At 36.9% G+C, this 27,740-nt stretch overlaps 1 protein-coding gene across 9 annotated transcripts in view; it reads left to right on the forward strand.

Annotated features, from left to right (window-relative positions):
• The window catches only part of WRN (WRN RecQ like helicase), a 126,702-nt gene that overhangs the window by 75,017 nt on the left and 23,945 nt on the right, over positions 1–27,740 (forward strand). For all 9 annotated transcript variants that reach the window (XM_086380936.1, XM_086380933.1, XM_086380934.1 and 6 more), the window contains 7 exons: positions 3,441–3,615; positions 8,249–8,430; positions 13,118–13,219; positions 13,500–13,592; positions 21,788–21,926; positions 26,809–26,979; positions 27,057–27,151. In XM_086380936.1, coding sequence (XP_086237062.1) covers positions 3,441–3,615; positions 8,249–8,430; positions 13,118–13,219; positions 13,500–13,592; positions 21,788–21,926; positions 26,809–26,979; positions 27,057–27,151 — 957 coding nt within the window. The remainder of the gene's footprint in view (positions 1–3,440; positions 3,616–8,248; positions 8,431–13,117; positions 13,220–13,499; positions 13,593–21,787; positions 21,927–26,808; positions 26,980–27,056; positions 27,152–27,740) is intronic.

Below are 27,740 nucleotides of genomic sequence, written 5' to 3' on the forward strand. Positions count from 1 at the left end.
TGAGCAACTGAACTGAACTGAAGTGGGCTCACATGCCTTTTTGGTTGTCACTGAGTGTCCTACCCCACTAATGGGGAGAGACCTTCTGAGTTCCCTGACCGTATTATGGTTAGGAGGTCCCGAGCAGCACCCCCTCTACGTTTTTTTTTTGTTAAATACAAATGAGGAATATAGCATGGTGGATGGCCTCTGAGCAGTAAATGATAGAGTGGTTCCTATACATCCCCTTATGATTAATCCTTATAGCATCTTAGTCCAGCTCCCTCAGGATGCTAAATGTTTTACTGTGCTCAGCCTCAAGGATGCCTTCTTTTGCATCCCAGTTCATCTCTCATCTTCACAGTATCTGTTCATCTTCACAGTATCAGTTTGCCTTTGAGTGGACCAACTCCCACTTGGGTCAGATGCAACAATATACCTGGGCAGTGTTGCTTTAGGGGTTTTGAGACAGCCCACACTTGCTTGCCCAGGCCCTAGGAAAGAAACTAGGGGAAATATGCCTAAAAGAAGGGCCTGTTCTACAGTATGTAGATATGTAGCTCCTCCATGGAGGCCTTAGATCAGAACACCATTGAAATTCTTAATTTCCTTGGGACTCGAGATTATAGGGTCTCCCAGAAAAAGGCGCAGATCTCAAAGCAACAAGTTCAATACATGGGATCCATAGAAAATAATCTGTATTAGGAAGGCTGCAGTCCATGGGATCACTGAGGGTCGGACACGACTGAGCAACTTCACTTTCACTTTTCACTTTCATGCATTGGAGAAGGAAATGGCATCCCACTCCAGTGTTCTTGCCTGGAGAATCCCAGGGATGGGGGAGCCTGGTGGGCTGCCATCTATGGGGTCACACAGAGTTGGACACAACTGAAGTGACTTAGCAGCAGCAGCAGCAGCAGCAGCAGCAGCAGCAGCAGCAGCAGGCCTAGATATTCCAAAGACAAAAAGACATTCTATACCTTGGGCTTCCCAGGTGGCGCTAGTAGTAAAGAACCCACCTGCCAATGTAGGAGACATAAGAGATGCAGGCTCGATTCCTGGGCTGGGAAGATCCATCAGAGCTCCTGCTCTGAGTCTTCCCAGTTGACAAAAGCCACGCATCTGGTATGTTAAGTTTATTTCTTCGAGGTGGCAGCAGTTCCATGTCAAGATGATGGTTATTCAGGGGTTCTAGCCACTCCCTGAGACAGATCTTCTGGACCAACAGCAGAGGTCTCCCTGGGGCTCCGTGGCAAGGCAGGATGAGAGTTCTGTGGCCCACGAGCCCAATGCCAGCCTGAAGAAGCTACAGAAGGTGGACCTTTGCCCTGCATCCTCCCAATAAAAATTCCCTGGGGTCCAGGAATCTCAGAGGGGATGTGAGGTAGGCAATAGGCGGGCCCCAGGCTGAGCTGCTGCAAACAGTCTCCAGTTTACACTTTGAGAGAAGATGCCATCAGGAGCACTGGGCCCTGAGACCACAATTTCCTCTTGCTGTGGTCAAGGGGGTTTCTCATCCCGACGTGTGCAGAGAATGTCCTCGTTGTCCTCTAAGGAATTCTGGATAATGCAACTCTAGGGGAGGGGAAAAGGAAGGAAGAGATGCCAGCCCATAATACGTCCTGCCAACCTCCCAAAAACCTTCGAGCTGACCAAGGAAGAACCCTGAGACAGGCCAAATATGGGAACAAGCAAGATGACTGGCCAGACATAACCTGAAGAGTGCCCTCATATAAGCAATCTAAGCCCCCCTATTGGGGGCAACTCACTCTATGAGTTTGCCTTTGTTTTCTCCCACACGTGCTTTGCCTCCAATAAATGCTCGTCTCTTATGAATTCTTTTGGCAGAAAAGACAAAGACCAAGGCCCTTCTTCCAGTCATTTCACTGATGTAGTCAATAGGAATGTTCACTGCTTTGATTTTTCGGTTCTATAAATTCAAATTTTCATATTTTCTACTTTTTTTTTATGTAAAAAGCGATCCATATTGTTAGTATCAGTTTGAACAGTACAGATGCATGTAAACTGAAGAGGACCTAGATCCTCCAATCCCATTGCTCACTTTTCACTGCTGACATTTTTGCATTTAGCTTTATAGGTTCTGTTCTTTGTCTTAGACTATGCAAATATGTGCTCTCAATTGTTGTTGTTAGCTTCCCACAGAAATGGTGTTGTAGTATGTCCATTTTGTCTGCAATTTTCCTCCTTTTTGTATCTCTTATCTTTCTGTATATTGTGTTTTCTTAAATTAGGCCTTAATGATTTAAGATGTTACAGTATTCACATTTTGGTGCACAGTTTTTCCTTCTTTGAAAAATATTTTTTTAATGAGATTCTTGTACATTAAAAAGATAATTTGCATTTTTTTTTTCACTCCATGGAGTGAAATTTTGACATGGAAGCCCATTTGGTCACTCTCAAAAATTACTTTGGGTAGATTATTTAGTTAAGACTCTTAGAGTAAAATTGCTGCATTATTTTTCTAAGTTTTCAATGATTTTTACCATAGTCCTTCTTAAAGGTTTTTATACATTTACTTTTTAAATATTTGATTCACTTTCATAGTATGAATGTGTATGATCATGAACATTTAGATAATTTTTCATTATCATAGTTTTGCCATGAATATTTGTATGTATCTTTTGGCTGATCTTTAAGTATATTTGTAAAATAGATTCCTAAAATTAAAATTGTATCACAGGTTATATGCATTAAAAATTAAATAAAATAACTTTCTAAATCTAAGGGGTATGTTCTTTTTATATTCGTTGGGTCAGCATAAATGAATGTATTTATGTAAATGAATATATTGAGGAATTAAATATTCTACAAAATCATCATTTAAACTTTTAATAAGTGCAGGTTTCTAAAATAGGCTAACATGTTATTTTCTATAACATAGCCTTAAGATTACCAATAAATGCTTCTTTGAACTATATAAATGATCTTTTATTATTACATGAAAGTTCTTGCTTTTTTGGTTAACATGTAGAAATTGAATTTTACAATCATAAGAAAGATAAGAATAATGTAAAAATTTTATTCTCCTATGTAAATATTACATTTCCTGTGTAAATGAAGAGTAATTGTTAAACTAGAGTTCTGCATTTCCAAAAGGATGGTAATTGTATTTCCATTAGTTTGCCGGTTTTTAGCAAGGCTTGTGCTTCAATAAATAAACCTGTCTCTGGTTTTAATTTGAACAAAAAACTGAAGTCAGTGGTATTTGTGTTTAACATAATTTATTTCCACATCTGAGTGTCCAAAATGTTTTAGATTTTTGTTAAATATATCATTGTTTTTTATATGCGTTCTCCTTTCAGTTTTTTACTAAAAGGAAAATGTAAATTAAAATTTAAAAATGAAATTAAATTAAAAATTTAAAAAGAAGGGGAAATTAAATCATGTAAAACTCCAACATATATATATATATTTGTCCTTTTGCTCTTCTTTTTCTTTAGTTCTGCTTGGGAGTTTGAAGGTCCAACTATCATCTATTGTCCTTCCAGAAAAATGACAGAGCAAGTTACAGCTGAACTTAAAAAACTGAAGTTAGCCTGTGGAACATACCATGCAGGACTGAGTATTAACTTACGGAAGCAAGTTCATCATAGGTTCATGAGAGATGAAATTCAGGTGTGAAGATGGATCATCATGACTGTCTTTTCCCCATACTGGAAACAGATATTTCTATAATAGCTATTTATGGAGTCTTTATTGAATATCTTTGTTGTGTTCCCCAACTTCCTTGCCCCTGCCCCTCCATGGAGGGATAATGTTTTTTGTTTTCTAATTAATTTTTTTTAAAGTGGATCTTATAGTTGATTTACAATGTATTGTTAATTTCAGGTATACATACTATATATAAAATAGGAACTAATAGGAACTTATGGTACAGCACAAGTAACTATTCAGTACTCTGTAATGACCTATATGGGAATGGAATCTAAAAAAGAGTGGATATATGTATACCTGATTCACTTTACTGTACAGCAGAAACTAATACATTATAAAAAAAAAACATTGTAAGTCAACTATATTAAAAATTAAACAAAAATTTCTTTAAAGTTGGAATTGAACTTCATAATTTAATCCTGAAATATTATTTGTTTAAAATTGCAGTGGTAAAGAATCCCCCTGCCAGTGCAGGAGACGTAAGAGATGCGGGTTTGATCCCTGGGTTGGGAAGATCCCCTGGAGTAGGAAATGGCAACCCACTCCAGTATTGTTGCCTGGAAGATTCCATGGACAGAGGAGCCATGGGGTCGAGTTCAACATGACTGAGCACGAGCACAAAAATGGAAAAACAGCAATGTGTATTAAAAACTTTTAGGTGTACATCCATGTGATTCATTCATGCATATAGATTTGAGTACCGTTTTGATGAGCATAAAGCAGTCATTCTGATAGAATTGGTGTAGAATATGGGAGATAGATAGGTAAGAAAACTGTTGCAGGCAAGTATAAATGGCAGCCTGTACATAGAATGGTGTTTAGGTTCACAGAGGAGGGAACACTAGCTGTTAAGGTAGATTGTCAAATGGAGTTGTACACCCAGGAATAAGCAGTTTGAGTAGAATCTGAACAAGTGAATAGAAGTTCATCAGGTATGCATGGCTAGGGGGTGATGAAGGATAAGGAATTGATTATACAACTCCTGAAAGAAGGACTGATATGTGCAAGGCACTTTGGTATAAGAGAGCATACTGGGTTCAAGGAATTGTGAGTAGCTTGCAATGGTTGGAGAAAAGGGAAGTATGGAGTAGGAGGACGCAGAGTATAGGTAAAATGGCAGGATCTGGTGAAGACTTAGGAAGAGAGTTGAATTGGTTGTTTGGCCAGGTTAGAGAGGATCTTAAAACTTGCAGAGAGGCAAGCTGGAGTTGGTATGAAGTTCCCTTATTTTTTCCAGATAAGCTGTAGGACTTTTTATTTAAATGACATTCCATCTGACAGGTAAAGCAGATTAAAGTAGAATGGCCTTGTTGAAGTTGATGTGATGGAGAATCAAGTCCAGGAACGTCCCTGTCTCCATGTCAGTGTCTTGGGGGTTGTCTTAGAATCTTCAGAATTCTGCCAAACAAAACTTGAAAACCACTGTGACATACTGCTCTGTTTTTGAGCAAGATAATAGTATTATAGAAACACTAGACTGGGAGCACTAAGTAGGATTGGTCTGAAGGAGAGAAGAAAGGTATTGATGAAGTTCACAAGAAGTGCTGCAGCTGAGATTTCTTATGGTTAGAATCCTGGTTCAGCGGGTGTCACACAGATTATTTTGGATGATTTCAATTCAAACATGTAAGTAGGTTTAAATCAACACTATCAACATATCCACCCCCTGTCAATATACTCCTGGAATAGTCCCCATCTCAAATTGAGAGGAACTTAACTTCCGTTTTGCATTTTCTGTCCAATAGATCATCCATCTCCTATGAATCTAGAACTCTGCATATGCAGCTCACTGACATTGTCACGCTGCAGCGCATATCTGCCTGAAGGCATCTGTCCTCTTTCTTCCTCTTCTTTCCAAAGGCAAGAACAGCTATCACAGCTGCCTGGAATAGAGGTTTTATCCAAATTCTTAAATGCTTGTATGTTTATTCTATTAGCTCTGAAGCTTGAAAATTATCAGATAAAGTTCATTAGCTGCTGCTTACTAAATCTTAACAATTGATCTTTGAGTCAATAATTGACCAGTGGTTTTTCTGTCTTGTTGTATTATTACTAATTATTTATTTAGATAGAAACATCTCCCAGGGACACGAGGAAGACTAAGATTTTTTTCTTTCCTATTTTTCATGATGAAATCTAACCACATTTGGATGTAGATTTGTGTTTTGAGTCTGTGATCAGTCTTTTAATCCTGACTTTTAATTTTATGTCCTTTGTATTTTATTTGCCTTTTCTAGATGGCTTGAATTCGTTTCCTTTTTGGGATGAGGTTATGAGTAAATTATTTGATAAAGTATTTTCATTTACACCTGAGAGGTTATAACGATATTTTGAAAATCATATCTGTAGAATAGGTTAATCTCTTTTAAAGACAATATCATGAAAAAAATTAGATCTTAAAAATTTTCATCATACAAACACACAGACACACATACATATACACACAGTAATCATGTGAGGTGATGGAGGTATTAACCTTACTGAGGTTATCGATCACGTCACAATATATATGTATATCAAATCATGTTATATATGGTAAACTTACACAATGTTATAATTCATTTATATCAATAAAGTTGGAAAAATTGAATAAGAAATAACATTTAAAAAATAAATACTGGAATTATTATTAGATTGCTTTTTTACTCAAATATAGCAAAACTGATAGTTGTATTCACACAAAGCTTTTTCTTAATATTATTTCCATTCCTATGTTTATTTTTCTCTCATATTTCTCATACTTCCCTTTATTTATCCTTCCTTCCTTCTTTTTTTTCTGCTCTTGGTACATCTTAACACGTTTTTGTTTCAAATGGCACTTTAATATTTACCACTTATACACACACATAGTTTAACAAACTAAGTAGTTTTCTGGTGTTTAAAATGAAAAGCACAAGTCATCATTCCTTCCTGCTTCTTTCTCCTGCTCTCAGCTTTTTGAGCTTATTCCTTTGGTGTTTGCCACTGTATCTTGCAATAATTTGCTTGTACTGCTCCTACTTAGTGTACTTATTATCTGCCTGTTAGATTTAGGCATTATCTCTCAATTCCCCACTATGAAAGGTGAACGCATAGCTCTTTGACATCCCTTCCTGCCCTTCTCATTGCGTCTACAAGTTTCTACCCCCTCTTTTCCCAATATATTTATATCATAATTTTGACTAGATCAATATACCCAAATATTATGTTTATGTATTCTTTATAAATGCTTTTTATATGTAAGGCATGTAGTATATTTAGAGTTACTTGTACATTTTTTTGTATTCTAATTAATACCTTTCAAGAAATGTATTTAGGTTTTTTTTTGACAATTATCACTAATTTTGGCCTAAAATCTCCCCTAGGCATGTAAATCTCACCTCTGTATGTTCATTCCTGTTATACCAGTTTTATCCTTTTAAATTTGCAGAGAGAAATGCATATTTCATTCTATCTCTTTATGAGCAGCTTCCTCTTACCTTTAGGCTTCCCTGGTGGCTCAGATGGTAAAGAATCCTCCTGTAACGCAGGAGACCCAGGGTTCGACCCCTGGGTTGGGAAGCTCCTCTGGAGGAGGGAATGGTTACCCACTCCAAAATTGTTGCCTGAAGAATCCTATGGACAGAGAAGCCTGGTGGGCTACAGTCATGGGGTCACAAAGAATCGGACACAACTGAGCATGCCCCATACCTGTCTTTCTACCTTAGAATACTGCTAGAAAAATTGAGATGCAGTCTTGAAACTTCAGAATAACCCAAAGGCTCATTTAATATATATTTTAAGAGTCTCTTTTGTGTCCTATATTTATATGCATTCAGAAGAACCATGATATTTGCTCCTTTTTGTAGAGAGGGAACAAATCCTATTTGATGGTCACCAGTCCTAAATCTGTAAATTGGGCAGATAATCTCTTAAGCTGTCAAAATTATATTAAATTCCCTGGTGGCTCAGACGGTAAAGAGTCTGCCTGCAATGCTGGAGACCCAGGTTTGATCCCTGGGTCAGGAAGAGCCTCTGGAGAAGGAAATGGCAACCCACTCCAGTATTCTTGCCTGGAAAATCCCATGGATGGAGGAGCCTGGCGGGCTACAGTCCATGGGATTGTAGAGTCAGACATGACTGAGTGACTTCACTTTCACTTTCTTTTTTTTTTTCAGTTTTATTTATTTATTTTCTTTACAATATTGTAGTGGTTTTTGCCATACATTGACACGAATCCGCCACAGGTATACATGTGTTCTGCATCCTGAACCCACCTCCCTCCCCATCCCATCCCTCTGGGTCATCCTAGTGCACCAGCCCCGAGCACCCTGTCTCATGCATTGAACCTGGACTGGCGATTTGTTTCACATATGATAATTTACATGTTTCAGTGCCATTCTCACATATCATCCCACCCTCGCCCTCTCCCACAGAGTCCAAAAGACTGTTCTATAAATCTGTGTCTCTTTTGCTGTCTTGCATACAGGGTTATCATTACCATCTTTCTAAATTCACTTTCATATTAAATTCAGTAGCATGCCAGGGACTGTAATGAATGAACTAATTGTACTTACCAAAGGGAAACATGTTTTAATTCTGCTAAACGTTTAACTATGTTGTTATTTATTCTCAGTGTGTCATAGCTACCGTAGCTTTTGGAATGGGCATTAATAAGGCTGACATTCGCCAAGTCATTCATTATGGTGCTCCTAAGGAAATGGAATCCTATTACCAGGAGATTGGTAGAGCTGGCCGAGATGGACTTCAAAGTTCTTGTCACGTTCTTTGGGCTCCAGCAGACATGAACCTAAATAGGTAAAAACATTCATTACTTTCACCCTTGCAGATTTCTTAAAGTATTGGAGGCAACATTCAAAATTTAAACTAATATGTGTAAGTGCATTTAAAACCAAAAGAAAACCCAAGATGTTTAAGAAGATTTGTGGTGAGTTACCGCGATGAACTAATTTCATCTATACATGTTTTACTGTGAAGATTTAACTAAACCAGCACTATACTGGGAATGTAACGTAGATCTTGTGAAACACTTTCAAAATATTGTTCGTTGATGATTTGGTTTTCTCTTCAGTTCTCTCAAGTTTTGATATGTCTTCAGCCATATTTACTTTAGATACCATTTATTTTGTTTTTGTTTTCTCATGCTGCCATGGTGCTTATTCCAAATGACTTCTGTCAATTCCAGTTTGGCTCTAATTACCATTTTTGTTTCTTTTGTTTGTTCTGTGAGAGCATGTCCGCTGTCCTTGCCTGTCTGAGTGATCATGTTGCTCTGTACTGACTGACTGCCATGGAAAAATATTGTGCTTAGTGTTTAGAGGCAGGAAAGCCTTACTACTTAAATACTAAACAGGTATTTTGTTGGCACTTATGTTCTGTGAGATTGATGTTGAAAGGAAGACTTCATCTTGCAGAATTTTAGTGGCAGGATTTACCAATTTATTCCTTTACCCATAGGGAAAAAAAGTTAAGAAACACGTATGTGGTGGACTTATTAGCCCATTTTATTGAAATGGTGAGAGTGCTTATCTAATACAGTTTTATTTTTATTTAGTGCTCAGCAGTTTTTTTTTAACACTATGTCCCAAGCATTATGCTCTGTGCTGAGTATCCAATGGTAAATAAAAGCAGATATAAATAGTACTGGAGAAGGCAATGGCAACCCACTCCAGTACTTTTGCCTGGAAAATCCCATGGACGGAGAAGCCTGGTAGGCTGCAGTCCATGGTGTCGCTAGAGTCGGACACGACTGAGCGACTTCACTTTCACTTTTCACTTTCATACATTGGAGAAGGAAATGGCAACCCACTCCAGTGTTCTTGCCTGGAGAATCCCAGGGAAGGGGAAGCTTGGTGGGCTGCCGTCTATGGGGTCGCACAGAGTCGGACACGACTGAAGCGACTTAGCAGAGTAGCAGCAGATAAATAGTACCTGTTTTTATAGAGTTTACTATATAATGGGAATGACAGATCTTAATCACAGAATCATACAACTGTGGGTACATAGGGTTCATTTTACTGCTCTGTTTGTGTTTGAAAATTTCAATAACCAAAAGTTCTTTTGGAAAGGATCGAGCAAATACGTGTAATGGTATAGCTACTACATGCTATGAAGGAAATTTGCCTTGAGTAGCCAGTGTAATATTGGGTGTGTGTTTACCCACTTATAAAGATCAGGTAAGGCTTCCTTGAGGAACTAGTGAGTTAACTTGAGGTATGAGAGAAGAATAGGGATTAATTAGGTAAGAATGTTGGCTATAAATTTTAAGCCTCTCCTTTTAGGAGTATCAGTAGCTTTTGTTTCTTAAGGTTGTGCTTTTGACATTAGTGTCTTTGTAAAGCTTTTTATAAACTAATTTAAAGTAATTGGGATAGAACACAGCTTTGTATACCACTATTAAGTTTGGGGTTGTTAAAAACATTTGGGATTGTATCAAATGTAAGTTGATTCCTACCAGCTCTGATTTTATTTGTGCATTGTGTTAGATGCTGAAGACTTAACAACTTAGGTTTTGTATTGTGGCTTGGCGGGTTCATCAGTGGATACAGTTTCTGTTTATCTGAGTCTCAAAGATATTTTAAATGGTTATCTCATTAAGATTTAACAGAGGTTAACAGTGAGTAGTAATCAAATAGTGTTGCCAGAAAACCCATACTTGAATCTTTAATACAGACAGGTTGTTCTTTGTATCCATACTAAAGGAAATAAAACTATAGGGTTAATCAGCATAAAAAAATATTTCAGCGAGGGTCGAGGCCCAAATCTGTGCTATCCTATGACAAACCTCTTCTATTAGAGAAAAGAGAGTTTTAGAATAAGTGGAATAGCTGATTTTCAAATGAAAAGATCACTGTAATTCACAAAATGTTTAGAGCCTGTCTTATGCTAGAATCCTGTGACTAAGAGAAGAAACTTGTCTGGTCATCAGTGTAAATATGCAACTAAAATTTTTTTATCGTAGAAGCCATACCGTTGGCAAAGTCTCAGTGTCTACAGTTGCTAGTCATTATTTGAAACAGTCAAAACCCAGATAGTTACTGTAATCTTTGTTTAAAGGGAATAATTTGCAAATTAATCTCAGTTTAATAAATCTTCCACTGGCTCCAACTGATTTCTAGTTTGGGTATTGCTTTCAGAATATTTATTCTTTTTCAACTTCTTTTTATTCTGTGGAATATTATACTTTAACTATTTTGATGGTCCCAGAAGAAGAACAAATATTCATTTGATTTGTTGTTAGAAACTTGTTCTTTTATTTCCTTCAATTTGTTAGCAAAACTGATGTGTTAAATATTGGTCACTGGAACCAAAAATGAGGGATCTTGTTCTCAGAGTGGGCATTTGCTTCCTTTGCTCTTTCTGAGGAAAAGGAGGTGACTTAAACAAACGAATCATTGCAAAATAGGGACTGAATTTTAGCCCAGGAGCTAGGAATGAGATTGGATGGCTGAACTAGGAACTAGAGTCAGTTGTTGGAAGAGACTTTTTAGAGAAATTACATGGAAGGGCACGGTGGTTGGTGGTGTCAAAGGATAAGGAAGTTTTTGAATCAGAGGTCATTTGTGTGTTCAGACTTGCCAGAATTCTCTTAACTGGATTCCCTCTTGGTATCTTCCTTAAGAATTGTACTTCTATCAGTATTTTTATCAGTCAGAAGGTTGTATAGTCAAAATATGAGTGAGTCAGTTCCCTTTTGATGAGAAGTATTATCATCTAGATCTTGTAGGTTTTGTTGTTTTCTTTTGAAGTATTTGTAACCTGTTCAACTCAGACTTATATTTATTCTTGGAAAGATATGCAAAAACTATTTGGGAGATTCTCATCATCTAATATGTGATAGTCATGGAATATCTTCATAGAAGAGTAAAATTAAGAGAGTCAGCATAAGGTATAGCAGCAGTACTTTAAAAAAAAGTCTTCCGTGTTATTTTAAAAGTTTATATAAATTCAGCATTATGGGAAAAGAAGTTTGAGGAAGGAACTTAATTTTGATAATTTTCTGATGTCTGGTCAGTCAGTTCAGTGGCTCAGTCGTGTCTGACTCTTTGTGACCCCATGGACTTCAGCATGCCAGGCTTCCCTGTCCATCACCAACTCCTGGAGCCTACTCAAACTCATGTCCATCGAGTCGGTGATGCCATCCAACCATCTCATTTTCTGTCGTCCCCTTCTTCCATCTTTGATCTTTCCCAGCATCAGGGTCTTTTCCAGTGAGTCAGTTCTTCTCATCAGGTGGCCACAGTATTGGAGTTTCAGCTTCAACGTCAGTCCTTCCAGTGAGTATTCAGGACTGATTTCCTTTAGGATTGACTGCTTGGATCTCCTTGCTATCCATAGGACTCTCAAGAGTCTTCTCCAACACCACTGTTCAAAAGCATCAATTCTTTGGCGCTCAGCTTTGTTTATGGTCCAACTCTCACATCCATACGTGACTACTGGAAAAACCATGGCTTTGACTAGACAGACCTTTGTTGGCAAAGTAATGAATGTCTCTGCTTTTTAACATGCTGTCTAGGTTGGTCATAGCTTTTCTTCCAAGGAGCAAGTGTCTTTTAATTTCATGGCTGCAGTCACCATCTATAGTGATTTTAGAGCCCCCCAAAATAAAGTCTCTCACTGTTTCCATTGTTACCTATAGATTTGCCATGAAGTGATGGGACCAGATGCCATGATCTTAGTTTTTTGAATGTTAAGTTTTAAGTCAAATTTTCACTCTCCTCTTTCACTTTCATCAAGAGGCTTTTTAGTTCTTTGCTTTCTGCCATAAGGGTGGTGTCATCTGCGTATAAGGTTATTGATATTTCTCCTGGCAATCTTGATTCCAGCTATGCTTCATCCAGCCCAGCATTTCACATGATGTACTCTGCATTTAAGTTAAATAAGCAGGGTGACCATATACAGCCTTGACATACTCCTTTCCCAATTTGAAACCAGTCTGTTTTTCCATGTGCAGTGATGTCCTGTAAAACCCCATAATACAAAGAGGTAGTTTTTAGAAGGCTGAGAGGTTTTCTGAAGAGCTGAAGTGGTAAAGGCTCATATTTGGATCATGAGTGTTTTCAGTATTCCTTGTATAGATTAGATGCCTTAGTTTCTCATGTAAAATAACTTTAAGAATAATCTTTTACTGGAAAAAGGTAAAAATTCATGAACAGTAGAACGATTGCCAAAAAAGGAAGTAGCACATAAGCCAAAGTGAAAACCTTTAGAGTGTTAACCAGTTTTTAATAGGCAATGAAACAGTTGATATTTGGACATAGGTGACATTCTTTCAAAGGCAGTTTTCATAAAAAATCAGAAAAATGTCTAGCTCTTGTGGGGGCATTGACTGGAAAGGGATCCAATAACTTTCTGAGATGATAGAAATATTCTTTATCTTGTTAGTGGTGTAGATATTTTAAGTTACAAAAAATAAGCAGTAATAAATAAATGAAATAAAGTGCTAGTACAATTTTAATATTACTGTGATATTTTTAATTGACAGGTGCCTCCTTAGTGAGATACGCAATGAAAAGTTTCGATTATACAAATTAAAGATGATGGGAAAGATGGAAAAATATCTTTATTCCAGCAAGTGTAGGCGACAGTAAGTATTGTTTATTTTATATCACTCAATAACAAGGATATATAGATGATACTCTTAAGAAAAATGTTTTACAGAATAATTAGAAATACTTAGAAAATATTTGCTGGTGTTACATATGTGCTGAATTTTTAAGTCAACTTTCTTTGTGCCTCAATAAAGTGAAGCCAAATAATGAGATTCCAGCTGAGTCAGTTAATATTGATTTCTCATTATTTTCAACAATGAATTTAACATATATGTTTTTGTTCTTTTATTTAATTTAAAATTTTCTCATGGGTAGAATCATCTTGTCTCATTTTGAAGACAAACAACTACGAAAGGCCTCCGTAGGAATTATGGGAACTGAAAACTGCTGTGATAATTGCAAGTCCAGGTACCTTTTTCTTCTAGATGGACATTCTAAAAATCTTCCTTTGTTTCTTTCTTTTCCTTTTCAAATGATTTTAAATTGATTTTTTATTGAATGATATGTATTGCAGTTTTTAAAAAAAACTAAATAATGAATTTATTTATTTAAAAAGAGGACAAAGCAAGCAGTATTACAACGTTTTACTTTTATAAAGAGGTAAACCAATAAGATGGTAGACCTAAATCTAAACATATCAATAGTTATATTAACTGTAAATGGTCTAAAAACTCCATTTAAAGAAATTGTTAGAATTGGTTTAAAAATATGACCCAACCATATGCAGTCCACAGTATATTCACTACAGATATAATTATATAAGTTAATTAAAAATAAAAGGATACAGACATTGTAAAGCAGTTAAATTCCAAGTAAAAAATAAATAAGAATTGAAAAAAAAAAAGATGAAAAACTGTATACCATGAAGACATTAATCAAAAGAAAGCTGGAGTTATTTTTAATGTCTTATAATGAAGATTTTGGAGAAAAAATATTACCAGGGTTACAAAAGGATATTACATGATGATAAAACGGTCAATTCACGAATGTGTCCGTCAGGGTTCTCTAGAGAAACACATCACATTTGGGTACACACACATACTCACACATATACACAGAGAATGAGAATAAAGGAGAGAGAGAGGTTGATTTTAAGGAATTGGCTCATGCTGTTTGTAAGGATTAACAGGTCTGAAATCTGGATCTCATTGAATTTTATAGACCATTTGTCAACAGGAACTACACTTTCTTTTCAGGTGCAAGTGTAATGTTCATGAAAACAGACTGTATTTTGGGTCATAAAACCAGTATTAACACATTTAAAAGATTTGTATTTATACAGAATATATTTTCTAACTAAAATGGAATGAAACTACAAATCAATAGATAAGAGGCAAGTCTCCAAATGCTTGGAAATTAAGCAACACACTACTAAATAATCCATTAGTCAAAGAGAAAGTCTTAGCTTAGCTTTCTTTATGATCCAACTCCCACATCCATATATAACTACTGGAAAAATCGTAGCTTTGACTAGATGAACATTTATCGGCAAAGTAATGTCTCTGCTTTTTAATATGCTATCTAGGTTGGTCATAACTTTTTATCCAACACACTACTAAATAATCCATTAGTCAAAGAGAAAGTCACAAGTTCAGTCAGAAGATATTTTGAACTGAATGAAATGAAAATGCAAAATGTATGGGATAGAACTAAAGTGATACTGAAATGGAAAATTAGAGCATTAAATACTTAAATAGAAGAAGGATTTCAAATTAGTAATTAAGCTTCTACCTTAAGCAACTAGCAAATAGGGTTAAAGTAAGCTTAAAGGAAGAAAAAAAAAAAAGGAAAGAGTAAAGATGAGGGACCAAATCAGTGAAATAGAAAACAGGAAAACAATTGAGAAAAGCACTGAACTCAAAAGCTTATTCTTTGAGAAGGTCAATAAAATTGATAGAGACTCCTAAAAAGGGGAAAAAAAAAAGAAAAAGAAGAGACAGATTACCAATATCTGGAATGAAAGAGGAATTTCACAGACATTAAAAGGATAACGAGAAAACACTATGAATAATTCAGTGCACATACATTCAGTAATTTAGATGAAATGGACCAGGTTGAAAATTCTTATTGGCACTTTAAACAAGAAAACCCCTACAAATATGTAAAGCACCCAACTGACATAATAGCTGGAAAAAAGTCAACACATTTACCATCAAAGTAGTTTAGTTCAGGTCAGTTCAGTCACTCAGTCATGTGCGACTCTTTGTGACCCCATGGACTGCAGCACGCCAGGCTTCCCTGTCCATCACGAACTCCCGGCGCTTGCTCAGAATCATGTCCATTGAGTCGGTGATGCCATCCAACCATCTCATCCTCTGTTGTCCCCTTCTCCTCCTGCCGTCAGTCTTTCCCAGCATCAGGGTCTTTTCTAGTGAGTTAGTTCTTCACATCATCTGGCCACAGTATTGGAGCTTTAATTTCAGCATCAGGCCTTCCAATGAATATTCGGGACTGATTTCCTTTAGTATTTGATCTCCTTACAGCCCAAGGGACTCTCAAGAGTCTTTTCCAGCACCACAGTTCAAAACCATCAATTCTTCAGTGCTTAGCTTTCTTTATGATCCAACTCCCACATCCATATATAACTACTGGAAAAATCGTAGCTTTGACTAGATGAACATTTATCGGCAAAGTAATGTCTCTGCTTTTTAATATGCTATCTAGGTTGGTCATAACTTTTTATCCAAGGAGTAAGCATCTTTTAATTGCATGGCTGCAGTCACCATCTGCACTGATTTTGGAGCCCAGAAAAATAAAGTCTGATACTGTTTCCACTGTTTCCCCATCTATTTCCCATGAAGTGATGGGACCGGATGCCATGATCTTAGTTTTCTGATTGTTGAATTTTAAGCCAACTTTTTCACTCTCTTCTTTCACCTTCATCAAGAGGCTTTTTAGTTCCTCTTCACTTTCTGCCATAAGGGTGATGTCATCTGCATATCTGAGGTTATTGATATTTCTCCCGGAAATCTTGATTCCAGCTTGTGCTTCTTCCAGCCCAGCATTTCTCATGATGTACTCTACATATAAGTTAAATAAGCAGAGTGACAATATACAGCCTTGACGTACTCCTTTTCCTATTTGGAACCAGTCTGTTGTTCCATGTCCAGTTCTAACTGTTGCTTCCTGACCTGCATACAGATTTTTCAAGAGGCAGGTCAGGTGGTCTGGTATTCCTATCTCTTTCAGAATTTTCCACAGATTATTGTGATCCACACAGTCAAAGGCTTTGGCATAGTCAATAAAGCAGAAATAGATGTTTTTCTGGAACTCTCTTGCTTTTTCGATGATCCAGCAGATGTTGGCAATTTGATCTTTGGTTCCTCTGCCTTTTCTAAAACCAGCTTGAACATCTGGAAGTTCACAGTTCACGTATTGCTGAAGCCTGGCTTGGAGAATTTTGAGCATTAGTTTACTAGCGTGTGAGTTGAGTGCAATTGTGCGGTAGTTTGAGCATTCCTTGGCATTGCCTTTCTTTGGGATTGGAATAAAAACTGACCTTTTCCAGTCCTGTGGCCACTGCTGAGTTTTCCAGATTTGCTGGCATATTGAGTGCAGCACTTTCACAGCAGCATCTTTCAGGATTTGAAATAGCTCAATTGGAATTCCATCACCTCCACTAGCTTTGTTCATAGTGATGTTGTCTAAGGCCCACTTGACCAACCTAGATAGCATATTGAAAAGCAGAGACATTACTTTGCCAACAAAGGTCCGTCTAGTCAAGGCTATGGTTTTTCCTGTGGTCATGTATGGATGTGAGAGTTGGACTGTGAAGAAAGCTGAGCACCGAAGAATTGATGCTTTTGAACTGTGGTGTTGGAGAAGACTCTTGAGAGTCCCTTGGACTGCAAGGAGATCCAACCAGTCCATTCTGAAGATCAGCCCTGGGATTTCTTTGGAAGGAATGATGCTGAAGCTGAAACTCCAGTCCTTTGGCCACCTCATGCGAAGAGTTGACTCATTGGAAAAGACTCTGATGCTGGGACGGATTGGGGGCAGGAGGAGAAGGGGACGACAGAGGATGAGATGGCTGGATGGCATCACTGACTCGATGGACGTGAGTCTGGGTGAACTCTGGGAGTTGGTGATGGACAGGGAGGCCTGGCGTGCTGCAATTCATGGGGTTGCAAAGAGTCGGACACTACTGAGCGACTGAACTGAACTGAACTAGGTTGGTCATAACTTTTCTTCCAAGAAGCAAGAATCTTTTAATTTCATGGCTGTAGTCACCATCTTGTGATTTTGGAGCCCCCCAAAATAAAGTCTGTCACTGTTTCCACTGTTTGCCCATGTGTTTGCCATGAAGTGATAGAACCAGATGCCATGGTCTTAGTTTTTTGAATGTTGAATTTTAAGCCAGCTTTTTCACTGTCCTCTTTCATTTTAATCACATGGTTCTTGAGTTCCTCTTCACTTTCTGCCATAAGGGTGGTGTCATCTGCATATCTGAGGTTATCTATATTTTTGCCAGCAATCTTGATTCCAGCTGTGCTTCATCCAGCTCAGCATTTCACATGATGTGCTCTGCATATAAGTTAAATAAGCAGAATGACAATATACAGCCTTGATGTACTCCTTTTCCAATTTGGAACCAGTCCGTCGATCCATGTCTGGTTCTAACTGTTGCTTCTTGACCAGCATACAGATTTCTCAAGAGGCAGGTAAGGTGGTCTGGTATTCCCAGCTCTTTAAGAATTTTCCAGTTTGTTGTGATCCACACAGTCAAAGGCTTTTGCATAGTCAGTGAAGCAGAAGTAGATGTTTTGGTGGAATTCTCGTTTTTTCTACAGTCCAACAGATGATGGCAGTTTGATCTATGGTTCCTCTACTTTTTCTAAATCCAGCTTGAATATCTGGAAGTTCTCGATTCCTGTACTGTTGAAGCCTAGTTTGGAGTATTTTGAGCATTACTTTGCTAGCGTGTGAGATGAGTGCACTTGTGCGGTAGTTTGAGCATTCTCTGGCATTTCCTTTCTTTGGGATTGGAATGAAAACTGACCTTTTCCCATCCTGTGACCACTGTTGAGTTTTCCAAATTTGCTGGCATATTGAGTGCAGCACTTTCACAGCATCATCTTTTAGGATTTGAAATAGCTCAACTGGAATTCCATCACTTCCCCTAACTTTGTTCATAGTGATGTTTCCTAAGGCCCACTTGACTTACCACTCCAGCATGTCTGGCTCTAGGTGAGTGATCACACCATTGTGGTTATCTGGGTCATAAACATCTTTTTTTGTATAGTTCTTCTGTGTATTCTTACCACCTCTTCTTAATATCTTCAGCTTCTTTTAGGTCCATACCATTTCTGTCCTTTATTGTGCCCATCTTTGCATGAAATGTTCCTGTGATATCTCTGATTTTCTTGAAGAGATCTCTCGTATTTCCCATTCTCTTGTTTTCCTCTGGTTCTTTTCAGTGATCACTTTGGAAGGCTTTTTTATCTCTTTGTGTTATTCTTTGGAACTCTGCATTCAGATGTATATATATTTCCTTTTCTCCTTTGCTTTTTGCTTCTCTTCTTTTCTCAGCTATTTGTAAGGCCTCCTCAGACAACCATTTTGCCTTTTGCATTTCTTTTTCTTGGGGATATTCTTGATCACGGCCTCCTGTACAGCATCACAAACCTCTGTCCGTAGTTCTTCAGGCACTCTGTCAGATCTAATCCCTTGAATCTATTTGCCACATCCACTGTATAATCGTAAGGGATTTGATTTAGGTCATACCTGAATGGTTTTCCGTACTTGCTTCAGTTAAAGTCTGAATTTTACATTAAGGAACTCATGATCGGAGCCATGGTCAGCTCCCAGTGTTGTTTTTGCTGACTGTCTAGAGCTCCGTCTTCGACTGTGAAGAATATAATCAATATGATTTCAGTATTGACATCTGGTTATGTCCACGTGTAGAGTTGTCTCTTGTGTTGTTGGAAGAGGGTGTTTGCTATGACCAGTGCATCCTCTTGGCAAAATTCTATTAGCCTTTGCCCTGTTTCATTCTGTACTCCAAGGCCAAACTTGCCTATTACTCCAAGTATCTGTTGACTTCCTACTTTTGTATTCCAGGCCCCTGTGATGAAAAGGACATCTTTTTTTGGTATTAGTTCTAGAAGGTCTTATAGGTCTTCATAGAACCATTCAACTTCACCTTCTTCAGCATTTGTGGTTGGGGTATATACTTGGATTACATAGAGAACTAACCAAACTTATCACATGGATCACAGCCCTCTCTAACTGAATACAACTATGACCCATGCCATGTTGGGCCACCTAAGACGGACGGGTCATGGTGGAAAGTTCTGACAAAATGTGGTCCACTGGAGAAGGGAATGGCAAACCACTTTCGTATTCTTGCCTTGAGAGCCCCATGAGCAGTATGAAAAGACCAAAAGATAATGACACTGAAAGATGAACTCCCCAGGTCAATAGTGCCCGATATGCTACTGGAAAAGAGTGGAGAAACAGCTCCAGAAAGACTGAAGAGGCTGAGCCAAAGCAAAAACAACCCTCAGTTGTGGATGTGACTGGTGATGGAAGTAAAGTCCAACGCTGTAAAGAACATTGTTGCATAGGAACCTGTAATGTTAGGTCCATGAATCAAGGTAAATTGGATGTGGTCAAACAGGAGATGGCAAGAGTGAACGTCGACATTTTAGGAATCAGTGAACTAAAGTGGACCGGAACGCATGAATTTAATTCAGATGACCGTTACTTCTACTCCTGTGGGCAACAATCCCTTAGAAGAAATGGAGTAGCCCTCATAGTCAATGAAAGAGCCCAAAATGCAGAGCTTCTTTGCAGTCTCAAAAATGACAGAATGATCTCTGTTCTTTTCCAAGGCAGACCATTCAATATCACAGTAATGATCTCTGTTCTTTTCCAAGGCAGACCATTCAATATCACAGTAATCCAGGTCTATGCCCCAAAATAGGAGAGGTTGATGTAATTTTTAGTTTTTGGTAGGCTAAGAAATAAAAAGTAGGAAGCAAGAGGTAATCTGGTCAATACAGTAACAAGTTTGATTTATCGATTTGTGGTATATAGAGAAGCCTGTATCAAGCAGTTTGAGTAATGTGTCTCAGACATTTTTACTTCATGACCCACATAGTTAATGATAATACTTGTATAGCACATGAGGCTACTTGAATCTAGATTGTGTTCAGAACCCTACGGTCTGAAGGGATTAGCCTTCAGCACAGCTATAATCCATTTGCAACATGATGGCTGGGGAGCACTGAATTAGAGACTACTTCTCAAACATAGGTAGCATATTTATAAGCAGTGGTTGGCAAACTGTGGCCCCCGGACCAAATTCACTCGCAGCCGGTTTTCGTAAATAAAGTTTTCTTAGAACACAGACGTGTACTTTTATGTGTTATCTGTGACTCTTTTGCAAAGTTGAGCTAAGTAGTTGTGTCACAGAGATCAATCATATGGTTCACAAAGCCTAAGCTATTTACTGTCTGACCATTTATAGGAAAGATTTTCTGACCTCTGTGTTAGACTGTTTCAAATTTTTAGTGTCTTGATATCAAACACACTACATTTTCTGGCCAGAATGCAACTGAAGTAGAAGTAAACAGAAGGTAAGCAGAAAAATTCTCATTCATTTGGAAATTTAAAATAATGTTTTACAATAACTCATCAATCAAGGGAAAACTCAAACTGGAAATTAAAACATTTTTAGAGCTTAGTGATCATCACAGTAATGTACACTACAACTTGTACGCTGCAGCAGAGGTGGTACTTTATGGGAATTTGATAACTTTAAATACTCACAGTAGAAAAAATTAATGAGCTAAGTATCTTGCTAAAATAGTTATTGTAGAGAATAAACCTAAGCGTAGCCTTTTTCCCTCAAATATATCTAGAATACTGACTACATTCTTATTGTTATTTCAAAGATATTTATTATAAAGAAAGCAACTGAATTAGGTAGTTGAGCCATGTTAGTAGATTTTCTCTTAAGTTCTTTTGTTCTCAACGTGCTCTAAAGAATTTTCATTTGTATTAATGATAATTTCAAATCTGCTTGAAGGATGGCTTAGGAATTTAACTTCTAAATGGTCTTAAATGAACAGTTTATCATCTTTGGTCATATTTTATAGTGGTTAGATTTTAAACTAAGGACTGATTGCACAGGAGATTTTTTTGTTCGGTTCAAAACTTTTTTTGGAGAGTGAGGGCAATAACCCTTTTTCTTCTACCAAAACTTAATGCAAAATTCCAGCATTTATACAGTCAATTAAGTGAAGCGCTTCAAGCAATAACCCTACATTTCTGCCTGCTTGAACCTTTTTCTCTTCTGTTTTTGGGCCAAAGTACCTCCTGTGAAACTTGGGTTCTGAGGCACTAGGGTTTGAGAAAATTCAACATGACATGCCTGTGATGCTGTATTACAGCTTATATTTCATGTTCTATGTACTTCAAATGCTCTTTGCTGTGTTGAATTTTCTTTGTAGTTTCTGAAGCAGTTGGCACATTTGAAATGTTTTTTACTGGAATTTTTTTTTTTTTACAATTTACTTATTTAATTATTACACTAATTCTTTTAATTTCTAAAGGTACATAGCTTGACTAAACTTTCTTAACGTATTGTTTTTATTTAGATTGGATCACTGCTTTTCCCTTGAAGACTCAGAAGATACACAGGACTTTGGTCCGCAAGCATTCCAGCTCTTATCTGCTGTGACCATCTTAAGAGGAAGGTTCGGCATTGGGATTCCAATTTTATTTCTCCGAGGATCTGTAAGTCTTCTTTTACTCCCATTGTACTTTTCTTCAGAGGTTTGCTGTTCTGTGATTATAGCTTTGGCTTTAGTTATTAGAAACTCAGAGTCGTATTAAGTTCCAGGTCATCACTGCATTCATTACTTTTGACAAAACCTGCGTGTATCATTAAGAATGCTTCCAGGCTGTCTGTCTTAGTTCATTACATTGCAGTCGGATGAATCCCTAGGCTGGTCTTTTTTGGGATAATTAAGAAAAGTTAACTTTCATTGTGTCAAGGGACAGGTAGAACAAATTTGTGTCTTTTGGTGCCCTGAAAAGCGGTGAAATTTTTGAGCATAACTTAAAATTTTAGTGATCTTCTGTAAATGTCTCAGTTCAGTTATAATATTTGGTTGTATGTTTTTTTCTTTCCTTCTGCTTTTTTTTATCAGAAGCATTTAAAATTCCTAGAAAGTTTTCTGTTTCTTAACTAATGAAAAAATAGTTAATTCAGCTACTTGGTTTTTTTTTCTGAGTGATTAGTGTGCTAACATTATGCTAACAGCTGCAGGTACAAATATGAGTAGGTCATGACCCTTATAGCCAAGGAGCTTTTTCTGTAGTTCTTTTGTTTATATGATTTTATTCCTGATTTACAAGTCTGTAAAGTTAAGTTTTATATATTGATATTAGTTGAAAAAAAAATTAGTGGGAGATAGAATCCTTTGCAACCGTGTATATTTATTAAAAATATACTAAAAGTAGAGATTAAAATTCTCACTTTGTATGTAGAATTCTGAAAATAATTTAGGTCAGCATTTATTTGTTAAATTCTTAAATACCTTATGTAAATATTTACTTTCTGAGTTTTTGTTCTGTTTGGAGAGAGATTTTTGAAGGTAGTCAGTTGTAAAATATTTTTAATGAAAGATCGAAAGCATGTTACCTTCAGGTACTGATATTTTTAGATTCTGAATGGAGTTTAAACTTTGATTTGATTTGATTAGAAATCTAATGGTAGAAGTGTTGCCTGAGGAACTTGGACTAGCAACTAAGAGTGCTGCAGTATTTTTTTATATAAAAGAATTCAAGTTGCAAGGAACAGATTAAATATAATTGAGATCTATGAAAAGTTTTTGTCTCTGTCATCCTCAAATCCTGTGTATCCCAGCTGAATGTATAATTTATAAAAATTAGCCTTGTTTTAATTTGGTATAACCCAGCAGTATCCAGTATCAACAGATAAGTGGAAGTGGGCTCCTAGACAAACTTGAACTGGTCACAAGAGGGATCAGATTTCACCTATTATTTAAAAACCAAGCCAGACCATTTATACTGACAGTCTCTTCAGGGAGTCTACAAATTAAGAAGTTTATTCTTTGTGAAATTTTATATTACCCTTGCTAGATAAAGGTGTAAAACTTTTTAAAAAGTACCACTTAACGAAAATGTGTACACAGTAACTACAGTGAAAATAAGGCAAGTTTTTTCTCTCTTATTTCAGAGATCTTGGCATCTACTGGGATATTATTTTAAAAATTATAATTGTATCTCCTTTGAGAATTTAGTGAATCGTCCACCTTAACTAATTTAGGAAAAATTAATACCTTTATAGATAATTTTTATCTGTGTGATGATTAAACACCTTAAACTTGAAACTCTTTGAGTTTATTTAAAGAGATATTTGTACATGTAAAACAAGTATTTCAGCTATACATGATTTTCCTGTGTTACATGAGATGTTTACAAATAGTATAAATCGGACCATCCAGGTGTTTGTGAATAGTTTGAAAATTTTTTTATTAATTTATTTATTCTAATTGGAGGCTAATTGCTTTACAGTACTGTAGTGGTTTTTGCCATACATTGACATGAATCAGCCATGGTTGTATATGTGTACCCCATCCTGAACCCCACTCCCACCTCCCTCTCCATCCCATCCCTTAGGGTTGTCCCAGTGCACTGGGAAATTTTGTTTTTAAAGCATAAATTTTGTTGGAAAATAAATAGTAGAAATGTTGCCTAAGGAAATTTGTTTTAGGGGTCTAGCTCACCACATAAAGAGATTTCCAAAAATCTTTAAACACCTTTGTGAATAGTATTAAGATATGCAGTTATCTTAATTTTACTGATTAGAAAACAGATATAGTGATTAATTTGCATAATTAGGAGATTAAGTGAAACCTCTTTCCTATCACTAAAGTGCTGAACCATATCATGGCTCCAGAATTAGAGAACACTTGATAAAAGAGGCTTTGACTATATGCAACCATTGGAAAACTATTGGTAGTTTTAATCACCCTTTATAATTTTCAAACTTAGCAGGAGAGGGTTATCCATTTAATTTTCTGGACAGGTTATTTTATCAGATTGATATATATGCCTCGAGATAATTATCTTTACTTTATATTTTGGCTTGATTGTTCACATAGAACAGCAGTTCCAGAAATGACTTTTTTAAGCCCTGAAATGGTAGCTGTGAGCTTCTTTGACTTGAAGGGACTGGGGAAGAAGCAAAAGGAAAACATTAGTTAATATAGACAGAGACTATGAACTTTGTACTTTAAGAACACAGGAAATTAAAACCTCAGCAGTGGAGTTTATAATTGTTTTTTGTTTTGTTTTTTTCTGCTAGTTATTAAACGTCTTTGTTGTGTGTGTGTGTGGCTGCGCCTCAGGGGCATGAGAGATCTCAGTTCCTCAACCAGGGATTGAACCTGTGCCCCAGGCAACGCAAGTGCAGAGTCCTAGCCACTGGACGTCATGGAAGAACCTAAACAGCTATTTTTGTGTGAGGCACTGTACTCTGTTTTGTGGGGAATTCAAAGTGAAATTAGGTGAAACTTATCATCCAGTATAGAAGATGTTACTTGAGAAGAAATAAGTGTATTGCAGCATAAAAAGAGATGAGGAGCAAAGGAATAGGTTAAAGTATTATTCAAATTCTGAAGAGAGAATGGTTGTTAGTAGCTGCAAAACTAGAGTAGTTTTTCCATTTTGTGGATGCTAAGAGTAGATTTGTGCGCTCAGAGATATCAAGGGAAGAAGGCATGGAGGGGAATGTGGCATTCCCAGCAAGAAGAACCTCCACAACAAACAACTGTGATTTTTTTTAAAGACGTTAATTCAGAGAAGTGGCAAATTTGTTTTCTGTATCATGATAGCATGTGTGTGTGTTCAGTTACTCAGTTGTGTCCAACTCTTTATGACCCCATAGATTGTGGCCCGCCAGGCTCCTCTGTCCATGGGATTTCCCAGGCAAGAATATGGGAGTGGTTTGACATTTTCTCCTCCAGGGGATCTTCCCAACCCAGGGGTTGAAAACTGTGTCTTCTGAGTCTCCTTTCATTGGCAGGCAGATTCTTTACCACTGAGCCACTTGGGAAGCCTGATAGTGGTTTAAAGACTGGGGATATGATTCTCTTTATTCTAACACACATCCATCTGTTAGTAGATTTCCACATTCCTTGATGCACCATTTGGTACCCTGATTTTTCCAACCTGCTTTTTAAAGGGAAACAACGGGTTGATAATTTCCATTTTTGAGATGTTGCCCCATGGAAGTAAAGACTCTTATTAGAGAAAAACGATTGTTTAACTCTACCACCTTTTACACAATGGTTGATACAAAATCCCATAAGTTAAATGAGCTGCCTCAGGTCTGCTTTGTATCAGAAGCAGGATGAATGACAGCTTTCCTAACTGCTGTTCTAGGGCTGTTTCTGTTTTATTATGCTGTTCACATGCAGTTTTAAATTTGTATTTTTAAGTTGAATGATCTAGAGGTACTGGAAGAAAGGTTTATGATTGGTTAGAATGTGTGTGGAAAATTGTGTGCTCTGTAAAAATCAGTGCCCAAGTCCCCATGTCCTCTATAGCAACTTTCTCATCCTTAGCAATTTCCTTCGTCTGTGGGTTAACCTGGAAAATTAAGTTAACTGGAACATATACGTAATAAATGGAAGATGCCTTGCACAGAGAAAAAAATTGTTAGACATTTGTTGCTGAAAAGTATTTTGACTTTTCAAAAATGTTACTTGGGTAAGTTTGGATTTCTAGTTGAAAAAGGAATATGGTTCCTTTAAGACAAAATGCTCCATGTGGAAGAGCAGAAATATTTTCTGTGTGGGGATTGCCATGGAAACACGGCAGTGTAAATTTATTCACACCATACACAGTATTCACACTGATTATTGCTCATGAGGGGAAGAGACCCCTACTGATTAGAAGAGCATCTTCTTACTTCATACTAGTAAATGTGTTCATTCACTTCACGTTGTTTTCTGCTTTTGAAAGGGAAGACTAGAGGAATGATTTTTAGAGTCCAGATTGCTAACAAGTACTAGTCAGGCAGCTTAATACTTTTGGTATTATTAGTTTGCAAGCAATAGAATCTCCTACTATAAAAGTAAGCCCCTAGCAGGTGTAGAATGCCATTACAAGTGTTCCAGGAAAACTGACTAGATACTGAGTCAGGGCTTTTACTTTTATGTTGAGGAATGCAGGTTAAGTTAAAGGATCAGCTGTTAGCTCATAAAAAGAAAGTTAGTATTATGGAGCCAGGCTCGGTCCTGTCCTGGTTACTGACTTAATCTTCACAACATCCCCAAGAGATTGGAATTATTATTATACTTATATAGCAGCCAAGGAAATAGAAACACAGATAAGTAAGCAACTTGCCCCATATCAAAAAGCTAGTAAGTACCTATGCGTTGGGAAATGCTTGTGATTTTTAGATGAAATTCCCTGCCGTTTTTTTTTTTTTTTAAAGCAGAAAAGGAACACTGTTTGAAGTGTATTTTTTGTGAGTTAGGTAGCTGAAACTTAAGTATTAAAGCCAAAGAATCAGTAGATGGTTTTGTGTTTTACTTCTCCTGTTTAATTAAGTAGACACTTTAAGTTTTATTCCCAATTTCAGAATTCCCAGCGTCTTGAAGATAGATACCGCAGCCACAGTGTCTTTGGTACGGGCAAGGACCGCACAGAGAAATGGTGGAAGGCTCTTTCCCGTCAGCTCATCATTGAGGGATTCTTGGCAGAAGTTCCTGGGCACAGCAAATACGTAAAGATTTGCACCCTTACGGAAAAGGTAAACCGTGCAGAAGTCTGCCTGTTTGATTTCATATTCTCACTGTGCATTGAAAAGAGTCTTCTTGTGTTCAATAGGGTAGAAACTGGTTTGCTAAAGCCAAAACAGAATCTCCTCCGAGGCTTTTCCTTCAAACCAATGAACAATTGTGTCCAAGGACATTTCTACCAAGGTGCATTTTTCACTTTTTCTTTTAAACTTTCAGGTTTTTATGATTCATTTTATTCCAATTAGCAGGTACCACATGGGGTAAAATGAATAAAGAGAATCATTTTTGCATGCCTCTTTTAGTCTGTTTGGAGGTGGCCGTTAGTAGGGAGAATAAATCATAGAACACTCAGAAGGTGTTCTTAGTGTATAGGAAGTGGTTAATTATAGTATTTAGAAAGCTGCTTTCCTATCGATTAAAGAAGTATATAGCAAAGGGAACTATATTTGACATCTTGTAATAAACTGTAATGGTAAAGAATCAGGAAAGAAAAAGAATGTAGATATATACATATATATGTATAACAGAATCACTTCACTTTACACCTGAAACTAACACAGTCTGGTAAATCAACTGTAATTAAAAATAAATAGAGAAACAGCATTGAGATCAATATGAAAGAATCCATATCCCTTATTGCCTTCTTCTATATAGAAGATGGGAAAGGAATACATGTGTTGTTGCCTACTTTTATACATTATTTATACATTTTTATAATTTTTATACATTATTGATCATACTCTTATACATTATATACTTTTATATATTATTG

Source organism: Bos grunniens, chromosome 27, assembly GCF_055505025.1.
Source record: "Bos grunniens cultivar Pamir isolate PY7600 chromosome 27, Bosgru_T2T1.0, whole genome shotgun sequence".
Taxonomy (NCBI): Eukaryota; Metazoa; Chordata; class Mammalia; order Artiodactyla; family Bovidae; genus Bos; species Bos grunniens.